This window comes from Pangasianodon hypophthalmus, chromosome 29 (assembly GCF_027358585.1).
Source record: "Pangasianodon hypophthalmus isolate fPanHyp1 chromosome 29, fPanHyp1.pri, whole genome shotgun sequence".
Classification (NCBI taxonomy): Eukaryota; Metazoa; Chordata; class Actinopteri; order Siluriformes; family Pangasiidae; genus Pangasianodon; species Pangasianodon hypophthalmus.
This window is the reverse complement of record NC_069738.1, coordinates 15,213,946-15,229,769: the sequence shown is the minus strand read 5'-3', so window position 1 is coordinate 15,229,769 and position 15,824 is coordinate 15,213,946. Positions and strand designations below refer to the sequence as shown.

The 15,824-nt window shown below is 40.6% G+C and overlaps 1 protein-coding gene and 2 non-coding genes across 3 annotated transcripts; 2 read left to right on the top strand and 1 right to left on the bottom strand.

The window, feature by feature from the left end:
• The first annotated feature begins 2,397 nt into the window (after positions 1 to 2,397).
• trnat-ugu (transfer RNA threonine (anticodon UGU)) lies at positions 2,398 to 2,470 on the top strand. The gene has a single exon. It is a non-coding gene; the product is annotated as a tRNA-Thr (tRNA).
• Positions 2,471 to 5,284: 2,814 nt separating this feature from the next.
• trnat-ugu (transfer RNA threonine (anticodon UGU)) lies at positions 5,285 to 5,360 on the top strand. Its single transcript has one exon. It is a non-coding gene; the product is annotated as a tRNA-Thr (tRNA).
• Positions 5,361 to 8,505: 3,145 nt separating this feature from the next.
• On the bottom strand, positions 8,506 to 13,519 carry tmem200b (transmembrane protein 200B). Its single transcript, XM_053231218.1, has one exon. The coding sequence runs from the start codon at positions 13,503 to 13,505 to the stop codon at positions 12,450 to 12,452; it is 1,056 nt and encodes a 351-aa protein (XP_053087193.1). The 5' UTR covers positions 13,506 to 13,519; the 3' UTR covers positions 8,506 to 12,449.
• Positions 13,520 to 15,824: the final 2,305 nt, after the last annotated feature.

Below are 15,824 nucleotides of genomic sequence, written 5' to 3'. Positions count from 1 at the left end.
AAAGCTACTTATTAAATTCCTTTTCAGCTAAATTCTTTTGAGAAACAGGTGTATTTTCTCTAGTGGCAAATTTAATAGAACACGTGCCTATAACGTTGACAAAGATCATATACTGCAATCAGTGTCAGGAACGTGTGATGTTCGTGCACGTACAGACTGACCATTACTCTCCACTGTCAGACATATGCCATATTCAGGAGAGACCATTTTTGATAAACATATGACATTTACATTAATGCTAGTCTATATATGTACATGGGTACAAACTATGGTGTCTATTATTAGTATGCTATAAATGCTCTAAGGACAAATATCCAATTTGAGTCTGGGTTTGGGCGTAACTTAACGCTGCTAGCAATGATTTCTGATGGTTATTTCTAAGAGATTTGCTGGCTTAACACTACAATGTCATTTCTAATTGGTTAGCTTGGCTTGTTTCCCTAATTTGAGTAGGAAAATCTTTCTGTGGTAGTCATCCACAATAGAGATACTGTATTTGTAGGATTTGTAGGTTCTAAAATCTTATTATCAGAACATTTACAATGATTTACAAGGTTACTCTCAAGCTTGTCAATAGCAGTGAAAGCCACAGACACTCTAATCCTGTCTCTGCAAGTTTTAGCAAGTTACAAACTTCCACCATTCATGCTCTTTGATACACAGGAGTTTCCTGCTGTCAATCTGACAGAGGTTTTATTTATAATATCAGACAACACTCTCACTCACTCTCCACTGAATATCGACGGCTCCTCTGTGGAGATCGTCAAGAGCACAAAATTTCTTGGTGTTCACCTGGCGGAGAACCTCACCTGGTCCCTCAACACCAGCTCCATAACTAAGAAAGCCCAGCAGCGCCTGTACTTTCTGAGAAGACTGAGGAAATCCATCTCCCACCCCACATCCTCACCATGTTCTACAGAGGGACTATCGAGAGCATCCTGAGCAGCTGCATCACTGCCTGGTTTGGGAATTGCACCATCTCGGATCGCAAGACCCTTCAGCGGATAGTGAGGACAGCTGAGAAGATCATCAGGGTCTCTCTTCCCTCCATCACAGACATTTACACCTCACGCTGCATCTGCAGAGCCACCAGCATTGTGGACGACCCCACACACCTCTCACACACACCCCTCTCACACACTCTTCACCCTCCTGCCATCTGGTAAAAGGTACAAAAGCATTCGGGCCTCACGACCAGACTGTGCAATAGTTTCTTCCCCCAAACCATCAGACTCCTCAATACTCAGAAACTGGACTGAAGGAACACACACACACACACACACACAACTGAGCATCCTCCATCCTCTTTGCAAATTTTTTTGCAAGTTTTTGCACATTACATTATGCTGCTACAATATTTATTATACTGTACATAGGCTGCTACTCTTATGTTTACACTATTTCAGCTACTTCTTATTGTACTCTTGTACTCTTTGCACTATTCTCACTAGATTCACTTTCAGATAGAACTGTGTGCTGGTCGGCGCTGCACTGGGACTTACTGTGCCCATTGTCTATCCCAGTAGTCACTGTACTGTCTTGTGCTGTCTGCATGTTTGCACTTGTGCACTTTATGTATAAATTTATGTAGTCCCTTGTAGTTCTGTGTTGTTATGTGTTTGTCTTATGCAGGTCTTGGAGGAGCGTTGTTTCGTTTCACTCTGTATAACTGGCTGTATATGGTTGAAATGACAATAAACTCCACTTGACTTGACAACACAGAAGAGCCTCTGAGACTGAAATGGTCCCCATCTTTCTTGCAAAATACAGGCCTCGGCCAAAACATTACTCACTCACTCTGAGTAAGCACTTTATCCTGATTAGAGTTGTGGTGGCTCTATACTGGGAGCCCTGGGTATAAGTACAACCTGGGTGGGATGCCAGTGAATCACAGGCAAGCCAAAACAAGTCAAAGATATTCATTCAAAGAAGTCCATTTTATTACATAAGCACCAATCTTTATGTCACGTATTCAAAGCAAAGTGTTTACTAAATGATTCTAAGCCCATTTTAAGGCAGGGCAATGGGCCAGTGACAATCATTTTAGAGCCTGAACCCACAACAGTCTTCACCTAAGTTCTAAAATGTTCCTATAAAACTTTCTGACTTCCTAGGCAGTGTGTTATTTTGCCCATGGGAACAGGAACAACAACATCATCAACAACAACAACAACAATAGAAGTGAACTGCTATCTCCTTTAACAGTGAGGCAAACTGCATATACATACCCAGCACATTAGCATCTGGAAAACACAACACTGCAATGCCATTAATCATAATATTTCTCACAATAGTCACCAGCACTCAACACTCACCTCTCGTTTTGTGTCAGAGTAAGTAACTTCCTCATGAAATTATTTGCTTGTGACTGTAACTACCTGAAGCAACTGAATACAGGGCTCCATAGCTCAGTGGTTAGAGCACTGGTCTTGTAAACCAGGGGTCGTGAGTTCAATCCTCACTGGGGCCTTCAGCTGGTTACCTGAGGGCCTATGTGGTACATTTATCCATGTGTACTAGTACCTAAATGGACCAAGCAGGTTGTTGAGAGCTAGGTGTTCACTCACCTGAGGTTTTACGGCCATGGTGGCTCAACAGTTAAGGCTCTGGGTTACCGATCAGAAAGTCAAAGGCTCAAGCCCCAGCTGCCTTTTGAGCAAGGCTCTGATCCAGGGGTGCTGTACCATGGCTGACCCTGCGGTCTGATCCCAGCTTCCTAACGAGCTGAGATATGTGAAGAAAAGAAGAATTTCACTATACTGCTAAGGATATGTGACAAATAAAGGCTAAAACCTGACTATCATGTCCATATGTGATTCTTTCCCAAACTGTTACCACAAAGTTGGAAGCACACAATTGTATGTGTAGCATTACAATTTCCCTTCACTGAAACCAAAGCAAGCTCCATGAAGCATGGTGTGTTAAGGTTGGTGTGGAAGAACTCGAGTGTCCTGCGCAGAGGACACTGATAACTTCAGTTTGAGACAACAGACTTAAAGTTAAAACTCTAATGATACTCATACTCAAGCTCCTTTTAACATACTTAGCACTGCTTGACTCTATAGTATACAGTTATAGAAGTCCATTTTATTAAATAATTCAATTTGATTCAATTTTATTTGTATAGTGCTTTTAACAATGGACATTTTTACAGAAATATATAAATTCATGATATAAATTTTAAATTTATATGAGGTGACAGTGGTGCGGAAAAACTCCCTGAGACGACATGAGGAAGAAACCTTGAGAAGAACCAGACTCAAAGGGAACGCATCCTCATCTGGGTGACACCGGATAGTGCCATTATAAATCATTCCCTTCTATAACTGTGCACTATATAGTCAGAGAGAAAGAGAGAGAGAGAAAGAGAGAGAGAGAGAGAGAGAGATTGTTAGGTATGCTAACTGTCACATAATGGTTAAAGAATATGTACACTGTGTGCAGAGTGCAAGCAGGGACTCCAGCAAGACTAGCTGCGACAGCATAACTAAAAGGGAGAGCCAGAAGCTAACACAGACATGAGCAAGTCCTGGGACATGAAGCTCCAGCCTCTCCACCATCAACAAACCCGAGTGAACACGTGAGAGTGGGGGGGCGACAGCATCCAAACATCCCAGTTCACCACAACACTCTATGCCTGTGAACCCTCCAGACCTGCTCCTGTACCTAAGAAAAAAACTATTGCCTGCACCTTTTGATCTGAGTAGGCGTGGCGGATCATAAAAGACCAAAAGTTCGCTCAGGTACTGTGGTACGAGACCATTCAGTGCTTTATAGGTTAACAGTAGTATTTTATAATCAATACGAAATTTGATTGGGAGCCAGTGCAGTGTGGATAAGATAGGGGTGATGTGGTCATATCTTCTGGTTCTAGTAAGAATTCTTGCTGCTGCATTCTGGACTAACTGGAGCTTGTTTATGCTCCTACTGGAACATCCAGACAGTAAGGCATTACAATAATCCAACCTAGAGGTAACAAAAGCATGAATTAGTTTTTCTGCATCATGTAGTGACATTATATATTTTTATCTTAGCAAAACTTCTGAGATGTAAGAAGGCTATTCTACTAATATAATCTACATGAGCTTCAAATGAAAGACTGGAGTCAATAATCACACCAAGGTCTTATACTGCTGCACATGTTGAAACAGAAAGGTCATCCAGAGTTATTATGTAATCAGAAAGCTATTAAATATTGGAGAATATTAAAGTCTCCAACAGTTAAAGCTTTGTCTAAAGAAACAACCAGGTTTGAGATCAAATCCACAAATTCACAAAGGAATTCAGAACATGGCCCTGGGGGTCTGTAAATAATAATTAGCAGAACTTCGCCTACGTATGTTATGTTGGTATAAAAAACTTCAAACATGTTGGTTTTTGTGTGACGCCTAGATTATCATTATAAATAACTGCGACGCCTCCTCTTCCTCTGCCAGTTAGACGGGGCTGATGTATGTAACTGTATCCAGGAGGACTAGCTTCATTTAATGCTACAAACTCATTTGGTTTAATCCACGTTTCTGTTAAACACAGTACATCAAACTCCTGATAGTAAAAAGCTAAAGAGATCTAATATTCAACAGTCTTAGCTTCAGATCAAAGGTGCTGGCTTTGCATTCAGTATGATTTAATTATATGTTACTTAGGTTACTAAAACAAATTTTCTGAGGTTTTTTTGTTTAGCTCGGGGAACAGATACAGTCTCGGTATAGTGGAACCTCAGTGTCGACTCAGTGCTAGCAGACGGTCGGTTTAGCCTGTTTGGTTGCTCCCTGGCCTCGGCTCTGGATTGTCCCCGATTAACTAGGCCCACCCTAACAGGCCAGCCTTGTCCTCAAAACTACTCCAATTATCTATGAAGCCCACATTGATTTAGGAGCACCACCTGGACATCCAGCAGTTCATTGACCATAACCTGCTGTAAACTACAGCGCCACTGCATAGGGATTAGGCCAGAGCATATTACTGCATCGGACATAAGCACCAATCTTTATGCCATGTATTCATAGCAAAGTGTTTACTAAACGATTCCACATCCATGAAGTTCTGTTGCCCACGCTCAGACATACTGCCCTCATCAACTACCTCAAGCACTGCAAAACTGTTTCTGGGGGGGAGTGAGTCTCTAAAAACACATCTCCTAGACTTCCTTTCATTAATCCAATCACCCCTACCTGTGACTGAGGAACCCCTCAGAGCTCCCACAGTTGGAACAGGGCGTGACTCCAGTGAGGCCATGCATTAAAACAGAGCTAGAAAGATCATTCTCACTGAATGCCAAGTCAGCTCCTCCATAGCTCAGTGGTTAGAGCACTGGTCTTGTAAACCAGGGGTTGTGAGTTCAATCCTCACTGGGGCCTTCAGTTGTCCTGAAGGTGATGTTCCAATGTACCCATTGGAACATTTATCAATGGGTACTGTGAGTCCTAGTACATAAAAAGGACCATGATGGTTGTTGAGAGCTAGGAGTACACTCACCAGAGGCACTGCTGCTTCCATCCAAGATTTTAGGGCCAGAAAGTTGAGGGCTCAAGCCCCAGCTGCCACTGTTGGGCTCTTGAGCAAGGCTCTGATCCAGGGGTGCTGTACCATGGCTAATAAAGGCTATATATAAAAGTATGTGGACACCTGACCATCACATCTATATGTGGTTCTTTCCCAAACTGTTTCCACAAAGTTGGAAGCACACAATTAGCATTACAATTTCCCTTCACTGGAACTAAAGCGAGCTCCATGAAGCCATGGTGTGTTAAGGTTGGTGTGGAAGAACTCAAGTGTCCTGCAAAGAGGACACTGATAACTTCAGTTTGATACAATAGACGTAAAGTTCATACTCAAGCTCCTTTCAACACACTTCCCACTACTTGACTCTATAGTATACAGTTACAGAAGAGAAATGATTTATATTCTCAATATCCGGTGTCACCCAGATGAGTCTGGTCCCTCTCAAGGTTTCTTCCTCTTTTCTCCTCAGGGATTTTTTCCTCACCACCAATTTAAATTTTATATCCGGCAGTTTGCATAAAGGTGATGGCTGAAATCACCTAGGAGTACATCGCGGTCTACCTCTACGTGAGGCAGATGTCCTAAGCTCCTTCAAGCTCTGCATTGTTGCATTCAACAGCTTTTGAATTTGGTTCATACATGCTGCCAATCCCCATACTCTGCCCTCCGATATGCAGTAAAGGTGCTCATTTTTCTCTTTCTAGGAGGCCGAGCTGCCAAGCCCTCTGCTCCAGCAAAGGCACTTAATTTTTTCTTTTTAGGGGACTCCCTGCTGCAACAATGCACTCAGGAGAAGGTAAGAGATAGTTAACAGTTAATTATTCTCATAGTCTGTAAGCATCACTACCGCTGTTAGGCTGAAGTGAGGGCAAGGTTCCAGAGTGTCTGTCGAAGATGCTCCCAAACAAGTACCAAACAATTATCTGATAGTATCTTTGAAGTCCACTTTCAGTAGGATGAAAATAGAAAAGAGATAAAGATGGTTGTAGCAATGAACTTATAGAGGCTACCTATACCATACCATATAAATGATACTGCACTCAATTCGGAGAGCAGTAATTGGTATGTAGATGGCTCCTTCTGAGGAGGAAATCTTGACACATATATTCTAATATGAAGACCATCCCTGGCTCCTGTAAATCTATACAAAGTTCATTCAATTAAACTGGGATGTTTTATAATGTTGTCATCTCAGATTACATGGCAGTGCAAGGACATCTTCTGCACTTCTTGCATATTGCAGCATTTTATTACCAAAGAGCAACCTGAGCCTCTTACAGCCCCCACTTCTGCTTCTGGAGCCATTCAGACATTAGCGATAGCTCTGATTTAGGTGAATTAGTTGATATCTAACTGATACGAAATGAAAAATCTGAACAAATACAGTACACTCTATTTCTTCAATGTTCCCTCCAAAATACATGCACACATAGTCTAGGCTAGAATGCCTGAGGGCTAGTGCAACAAGTCACAACTTGATTGTCAAGCAATTGGAGATGCGATCCTGTCCTTGTTAATTGGATATTGATTGTCAAATAATTTTTTTCTCAGCTTTGTATTGTTTAGACCAGCACAGAGAGATTTCTTCTCAGTTCCTACTCAGAAGTAAATACTTGCCTGGGGTTGGTGGCATGCGAATGCCCACTTAAAGGGCATACAGTAATAAATAAAGTAAATAAGAAAGAAAATAAAAAACAAAAGCCACTCCTTCTCCTTGCTGCTGTCAGTTGCACAGCATTTTAAAGAGAAAAAATAGTCTATTGGAATAAGACGACGGGTGGCACAGTGGTGGGTAGCATTGTTGCCTCAAAGCTCCAGGGTCCCCAGTTCGACCCGTATCCATGTGGGTTTCCTCAGGGTTCTCCTCCAAACTTCCCAAAAACCTGCTGATGGGTGGAATGGCTACTCTATATTGGCCCTAGGTGTGTGAAAGTGTGTGTGGTGTCCATGGTACACTGAGATGGACTAGTGTCACATTCAGGATGTGCTCTTCAGATAGGCTCTGGATCCACCGCCATTCTGACCCGGAAAAAGCACTTACTGAAGAGGAATGAATGAAAAAGCTCATCAGCACAAGTCTTTACTTAAATTTCTCCTTTAATGCTAACTTGTTTCCTCTTCATATTCTCTTCATCTTTCCAGAAAATGTTTGGGTAAAAGTTTTCCATTGTAAGTTGATATTTATTCTGCTCACTAATTTTCCGCTCACTGGTTTTTCAAGGCCCCAGAGTGAATGGTGATTTCACATGAAGCTTCAGCGATCTCAGACACTCAGTGCAGGAAACTAACACATACACACACATAAACTTTTCTGTGTCTCTACTGTTTAACCCTCAAGAATGTGAAATACAGATTTATATATTGTTGGAGAAGTAGGAAGGCTGAGTTAAAGTAAACCCCTGCTGTGCAGCATTTCAGCTTGTTGCTGTGTCTTATGTCTACACCTGGATCCTATTGACTGCTAAATACAGGGGAATAAAACTGTGCCTCAGAGACCGGCAGCAGTAAAAACAAATTACAACCAGCTTTAGGCCACAAATCGCCTGCTCACAGATGCACACACACTGAGAAAAACATGTGAACATCCTTACACCCAACGCTCTGAGCTACATGACACATTGCTTAAAACTCGCATCCACATAAAAAAGCTTCGGGTTTGTTTATAATCCAACAGAAATTTAAAGGTAATATGCACAACTCCATACTAGGAGCAAAAACCTCTGCAAGCACAACTTAGTCCAGTACCACTGTCAAACACTCCCTGAAAAATTAATTCGAAATAATAGCTAGTATATTGTTAGACAGAAATAAATAAGAGGAAGTGTTCATTCACAAATGCACAGATGTGGATCTTCCTTCAGGCTCACTCCTTCAGTCTGAAGGAATTAGCAAGCCAGCTTTACAGGCTGTAAGAACTGCTAAAGCCATCTTGTAAACGACCAATTTAATGAAAAAAGATCATAAGAGGCGGCTTACATGCCCGGAAGAAACTATAAAGTCTAATAAGAGGGGACAAGTTGGCCTCAGAGAAGTACACTACTGAGGATAATTACAGTGGAGGAATTTCTTCTTCTACTCCTGCCTCATCTTCCACTTCACATTTCTTTAAATTAAACTTAAAATAAAATTTAGATTGCTTTGACAAACTGTTGTACATTAATAAACATTTTCTAATAAATATAGCCAAATTACGTGAATGTAGCTGAATGCAAATAAATTCACTGTAAAAGTATGTTTTTATATATTGAGCTACAGGCTATCTTAACAAATGCTGGACAATATAGCTAAAAGTATGTGCACCCCTGACCATCACACCCATATGGGCTTCTTCTCCAAACTGTTACCACAACGTCAGAAACACACAGTTGTATAGAACGTCTCTGTGTGCTGTAGCATTACAGTTTCCCTTCACTGGAACTAAGAGGCCCAAACCTGTTCCAGCATGACAATGTGCACAAAGCGAGCTCCAGGAAGACATGATGGTCAGGTGTCCACACCCTTTTGGCCAAACCAGTGTATGTTTTCCAGCACTATCATGCAATATATATTGTAATCAGCTGTTTTAATGGCCAGTAATGTCTCCAATGACAAACCAAACAGAGTGTGGTGAATCTCTCTGAAGCACCTGAGAGAGCCCTTTCTCTGTGCAATATTTATAACTCATTGGTTGATGCATTGACATATTTTATGTAGCCAGAGCGTGTGATGTTGTGAATGACACAGCACATGTCACTGTGAAGATAGGATGCAAGCATCATGCCTGACCTTTTACACACATAGCAACAGTGAAAGTAACAACCACAAAAATAAATATTTTAGCCCTTTTATAAAAGGTAGGAAAGCAAATTTTTTGCTTTGCCTTTATTTGGAACACAGATATGAAATTCAGTTCAGTGGTTGGTGGACATGTACCATCGATCAGAATACAGATGTTGTTTAGCGTACAATCAAAACACACATGCAGCATACAGAAAACACAAAACAACAGACAGATGGATTTGAAAACAAAGTTGACTTGGACCTTCTCCAAGCAGCCAGGAGAGTTTAATTAAGCTCTGCCTACTGGAGGGAAAATGCACATTACTGCATGCAATAACAGTCATCTTAAAGTAGCCCTAAACATATTAACCCATTAAAAGTAACATATGTAGTATAATAAATTATTAATGTTTTTAATGCCTACAAAAGTATTACAACTGCTTTAGGAATATGTTTACAGTTTTACTGCCTGAACATACACGAACATACAACAATATGCAATTTAGAAACGCTGCACATTCTCCTGTCACCCCAAATAGCTAATAACCAGCTAAAAAGAAAACTTAGAAAACTTCAGTTTTCCCTCTGAGGAAACTCTTAAAGATTCTCTGTAGAACCCATTCCCCCTTCAGAAAGGGTTCCAAGACCTATACTTAATTATCCAATGAGCCCTTAAGGAACACTTAAGGAACCCTTTTTTTTCCAAAGCCTGAATTAAACTTGCTTTAAAGTATACGTATGTGTACACAAGATGGCTGCCGCGCATGTTCTGCGGTCTTTTGGAGCGTGGCTTATGCACGTCCTCCAAAATGAATGTTATCCGTCCATGTGGTGCAACAGTGAGGGCAATATACTGACACAGGTATGCAACTAAACTAAACAACCTAGCATTGTGTCTTAAATGACATACTTGTGTACTATTCTCGACCATTATTGAGTACTATGCCTGATTTAACGATTACGGTCAGCGTTTGCTTTTTGAAAAACTTTTATGTAGCCTTCAAACCTGCCAAAAGCTCTGTTTTACGTACCAGTCTTCTGGATTTTCTAGATTAGTCAGTACTTTTAAATGTAAGGTCAGAGTTTTCAATTTGAGACACAGCTCATGATAGCAATCACAAAGATGGCAGAAAGTTGTAAGCAAGACAGAGCTCATCAGTGTGTCTTAACATTGCTGTGCTTAAAACTGCTAAATTGGATACTACACACAGGGACGCTTGGCTCTGATGTGCCGTCTAGCAGAAGTCGCATTTGATCCTCCAGATGCGCATAAAGTACGCAGAAGATGCCACTCGCATTGCAGCTGCTTTTGCACAAGCATGCAAAGTCATGCATCAAGGCTTAAGATTGAAGCACACATTAGCCACAGGTCGGCATAAGTGTGATTTTAGTACTGAGTCTTAATTTTCTTAGTCATATTCTCAGTGATTTGCAAAAATACATCATATCATTTATCAAAATACACCATAAGAATAAGTGTTCATTCGGCAAAAGCACTCAACACACCAATCACCCCACTTCTGTGGGTAAAGTTTCTGAATACCATGTCATTCTAACTTCAGATGTGATTAGCTCAAAGCTGTAAAAACATTTTAAACCACTGCAAGATAAGAGCATACCTAATAATCTGTTTCTCTCTCTCTCTGTAGATGTAATTCGGCTGCCTGGTGTGATGCCACTGGTCCTGACACATTTCTGCTGATGTGACGCCTCTCTCCCTTTGGACCGGCCTGATTCCTCCTGCTACTTCTTCTGCTTGGAGCTTTCTGCACTTGTCATTCTCTGATGCTGTGAACGATCCCACATGGACACACTAAAGATTGCACTTCCCAAAACAGTTCATGCCCAAGTCTCACCATATACTATAGATTTATACCTAAGAAATGCTGTAACTATAAAGATTTTCCTGTGCTTATTCCAGGACTCTAATTCCCTACTTAGCACATACTTTAAACACACTCCATACTGTTTGACTTAATAGCAAACAACTGCAGATAAGTAATGATTTATAAATCCCACTATCTGGCATCACCCCGAAGATACCACTTCTAAATCTGCACCCGGATTTCTGTAAAGTTGCCTTCTGAAAATGTCTATTTTTAAAAGCACTATACAAATAACATTTTATTGAACAGTATGTTTTGTGACATGAAATAATCATCAAAACTAAGCTCATGAACTGAGCTCCATATATTTATGAACTGAGCTCAATGTATTTTTTAACAGATCTTCTCTGCATTAATTAGAAAACAAATGTTTTGCACAGTGTGAATAAAACAGGCAAAACATGTCCAGGGTGTACTTTAATAACATAGCCAGTATGATCGTTTATCTTTCCCTTCTATGCTGTTCTTTTACTGCTGCGTTGTGGAGCAGGGGGAGAGGTAGCTTTAGGAGTATAGGTCATGAATACTACAATCAAAGGTACTGGCTAAGATGGAAATGTTCCCCGTTGCAAATCTAAAAAAGAACTAATAAAGTTTTGTTATTGACAACCTGATAATGGACAAAAACATACAGTTTTTCTCTTTGTCTTTGGTTAAATAAACAGTCCTGTAGATATTTATAGCATTGATGTCTGCACACAAATCCAATGAAAGCCCTTTTTATATTGTATCTATAATCTTCAAACTGATACATTTACATTTACACTGAAGGCATTTAGCTCCCTTATCCAGAGCAACTTACAGAAGTTTGTAGTCTTTAATGAAAACACATCCTCACGCAAGTTCACTAGGTCAGAAACTTAAAGTACCATCAGTCAAAAACCCTTTTGGGGAGGTTAGTACTTATAAAGCATAGACTGTGCTCTATGCTACTGAAGATGTCCTGGAAAGAAGCAAAGGTTTGGCTACAGTGACAAGCAGAGTCCTTTTTGTTATTGTCCAACTGACACAGAAATGGGGCAATCTGTCAAGTTGTCTTTGGTCACACAGTGTTGCATTTCCTATCCAATACATTTGACTGTTGGTTTGTCCAATAGGTCTGTTTATAGATCCTAGAATGCACTGCAAAATAGATGGTGCTGACCACAGCATATCTTTATACTCCACAGATGTCAAAACAAGTAAAGAATCTGCTCCATTTTGGATAATGGCTGAGCTTGGGTAACCAGATAATTCAGACCCAAAGTGAAAAACCATTCCAGATTGTTTGAGATGCATCCTAGCATATCCACGATCAGGTCAAGGCCAACTGTGGTGCTTCTGACCCTCCACAGGTGCAAGGTCCAAGTCAAGAGTTTTTGTGCTAATCCCTGGCTGATTCACACATACCTCAGAGATGCATGACTGTGGGAACTGTTTAAGGCAACGCGTATTCTGCACTGCCCTTTCCTCCAAGTGTACTAAGGGCTTGGACAATGTGTGTGAGTTAGTTCTATAACTCATACTATGGGAGCGCCTTGGAGGGACCATGGTTAGCTCCCAGTCCTCCCCCTCTGGGGTAGACATAAAGGACGAAGTCAGGTACTTGTTGAGGTTACAGTGACCCCCTGGCTGGGGGCCACAGTCTTCTCCCTTTTCTACATCCAGGTAAGTGCTGATGACTCCTTTGCTGGAGTTGCAGGAGTCTGATGAATGAATAGAGGAGATGAACATAGACTCTTGATGACGAAGGACCTCAGTGTGCATCACTTCTCTCTGAAGTGAAACTCTCTCTTCTTCTGTGGTCTTGGCCTGCAGCAATGGATCAGAGGAGGCCAGTTCTTTAAGGCACAAGATGTTCAAGTGGGCTGCAGGCAGACTGCCAACCCAGTGGTAGTGCCTGATCAGTGAGTTTACTTGCGTGAAGTCTGCTGAGGGCACAGTAGACATGGTACACATCACACTCTGCATCTCAGACAGCAGAATTTGAGTCTCTTTGTCCCGATTCTCATATAGTACTGTGTTAGCACAGATGAGAATAAATAGTCCCACTCCCATAATAACGGGACCCAGTAGTTTCATCCTGTCAGTGTGAATCAGACTCGCCGTTGAGAACAGCCCTTTGGCTCCAAGGCCCCAGTTGGATCCCTGAGAGGGGCTCTTAGTCACTGAACCTACTGCTGATCGTTGCACCCGGTATGGCCAATACCCCACCACTGCCAGCGTTGTGCCAACAACCACCACTATCATCCCCAGCACCAGGAATGCCCCCGGCAGGGAGCGGATGCGCACTTTACCCTGGACTACCCCTCCTTTTTTCTTCCTGGAGCTCAGACTGAAGCATGGCAAACGCTGAGAGGCCTTGTGGGTTCTCATACTTCCAACTCTCTGGCTCTGCAAATGAAGGGAAGGTAAAATGTTATAACAGAATAACAGAGACCAAGAACAAATGTCGTTTTACATACATACAGTTGGGTATTCAAGTGTGGCATCTTGCATAACTAAATTATGAAAACCAAAGGTAATTGAACTGGGAAATTATGAGGAGGCTCATGTGAATTCAGAAGCCAATTCACAGAAAAGATGTGTTTATGGTTTTTGTGAAGTAAAAGAATGACACTCAGATAAATCATGTCAGATCTTTTCCCAACTTTAACGTGAAATTACGTATAAAGTATACAAATAAAGTGAAAAACAATCAGAAACAAAAGAAATATAAAAAACTTACAATAACCTAGTTGCATAAGTGAACATACCCCTAAACTTTGCTGAAGCACCTTTTGATTTTATTTCACCACTCAGTCACAGCAGTTTCTGAAATACTCAAACCAGCCCATCTGGTACCAAAGAGCATGCCATGCTTAAAGTCACAGAGATCATACGTTTTCTTCATTCTGATGTTTGATGTGAACATTAACTGGAGCCCTTGACCTGCATCTGCATGATTTTATGCATTACACATGATTGGCTGATTGGATAACTGCATAAATGTGCATAGGTACAGGTGTTTCTATTAAAGTGACTGGTGAGTGTATTTAACTATGTTGGCATGTTTTCTTCGTTAATGCCAGGTTAGACCCAAATCAATTCCAGCAGCTAACATAAACTGCCCAGGCAGCAAGTCAAATTCTAGCTAATGGTAATTGGCTTTTTACATATTTTACTGTTTGATTTATTATCAAACTATGTAGCATTAGTCATGCATATGTTAAGCAAACTTGCAGAGATTTAGACACATAATAAATATGAATAATACTTTTCACAGAAAACATTACGTTAAGTTCATCAGTTAAAAACAGTTACTTTTTAATACTTCTAATACTTGAGGACATTTTTCTTTTACTTTCACTTGAAAACATTTTTGCCTGGATACTTACACTTTTAACTGAGTAAGACTTATCTATACTTTCATTTTCACATATAATTTCTCAGCATTTTTTCCACATCTGGCTGAAAGGGCAGAGGACTCACTGTTGAGTGGTCTCTCGGTAATAGTCAACCCAAATACCCCAAAAAGCAAAGCAACATCTATAGGAAAAGTCCACGGAAAGGAGGAGATGTTCTGAGGAACTGAGCATGCAGCTGCTGTTGGCTATTCGTGCCAAGGCCATTCACATATCAGCAGCAGTCTCCCAGAACACAGTGTTAATAGAGAGAAGATGCAGCTGATAAACAAGCTTAAATGTTTAAAGTGTAAATTCCACCAAAATCAATGATTTATTCAAGGTCAAATTCCATGTAATGGGACTTTTGTGATGAATGTGAATGTGTGCATCCAATTAAAATACCATTTGATGAACAGCAAGTTGTAAATAGCTTTCAAGATAGCTTTGATATATGAAAAACATCAATTTAAAAGACAGTATATATTAATAGTAATTAATATATTTGATTTAAACAGAAAGGATACTGTTTTTGCATCTGAAATAATAAATTTATGTTTGTAATATAGCTACTAGAGCTATAAAGATAAATAAGTGTTGAATGGGATTGGTCACACTTTCTATTGGAGCAGGTTGGATTAGAAAAGAATATATGTGGGAAGGGACAGGATTGGTCAGAATCCCTTCAGAAGCAGGCAGGAATGGCATTGTAATAGCTAACAAACATTATTTAGTAAATTTATTTAAAGTATTCAGTCTTGTGTAATGATCAAAGTAAAAGTCATCATTGCCTTACAAAGGCCCTACATATTAGCTTTCTTTCACCTCACATTGCCTTGTTATTGCTTTGCAAACAATAAGTCCTTAGGCTACAATTTATTGCTTATTAGTCACAGAGTTAAAAGTTCTCTGAAACAACACATCTTCTCAGTTTTGGACAGCACCCTGTTAGTGGGAGCAATCTTTTTTGTTTTGTTGATGGATATATGCCTTACAGGTTAACTTCTGCTAAAAACACAATGGCTTAAGAACTTAAGAGCTTATGCAGCATACCAATGTGTTAGATAGTTAAAGGTTAAAAGCTAGAGCTGTTTTCACTTTCCACGGTCATCCTCAAAAGCTGTCAGTATCTGAGAGGGCAAGTGCTCAGTGGAGGGTAGATGTTTATCTATGCAGTTGGTGCTCTGCACAGGTTATCAGCTACCCTTTACTCTCTCCATCAATAGATAGGGACCACCACAGAGCAGATGGTTGGATACACTCATACCATCACCACACATACTACCATGTCAGTGTCACTGTTAATGAAAAT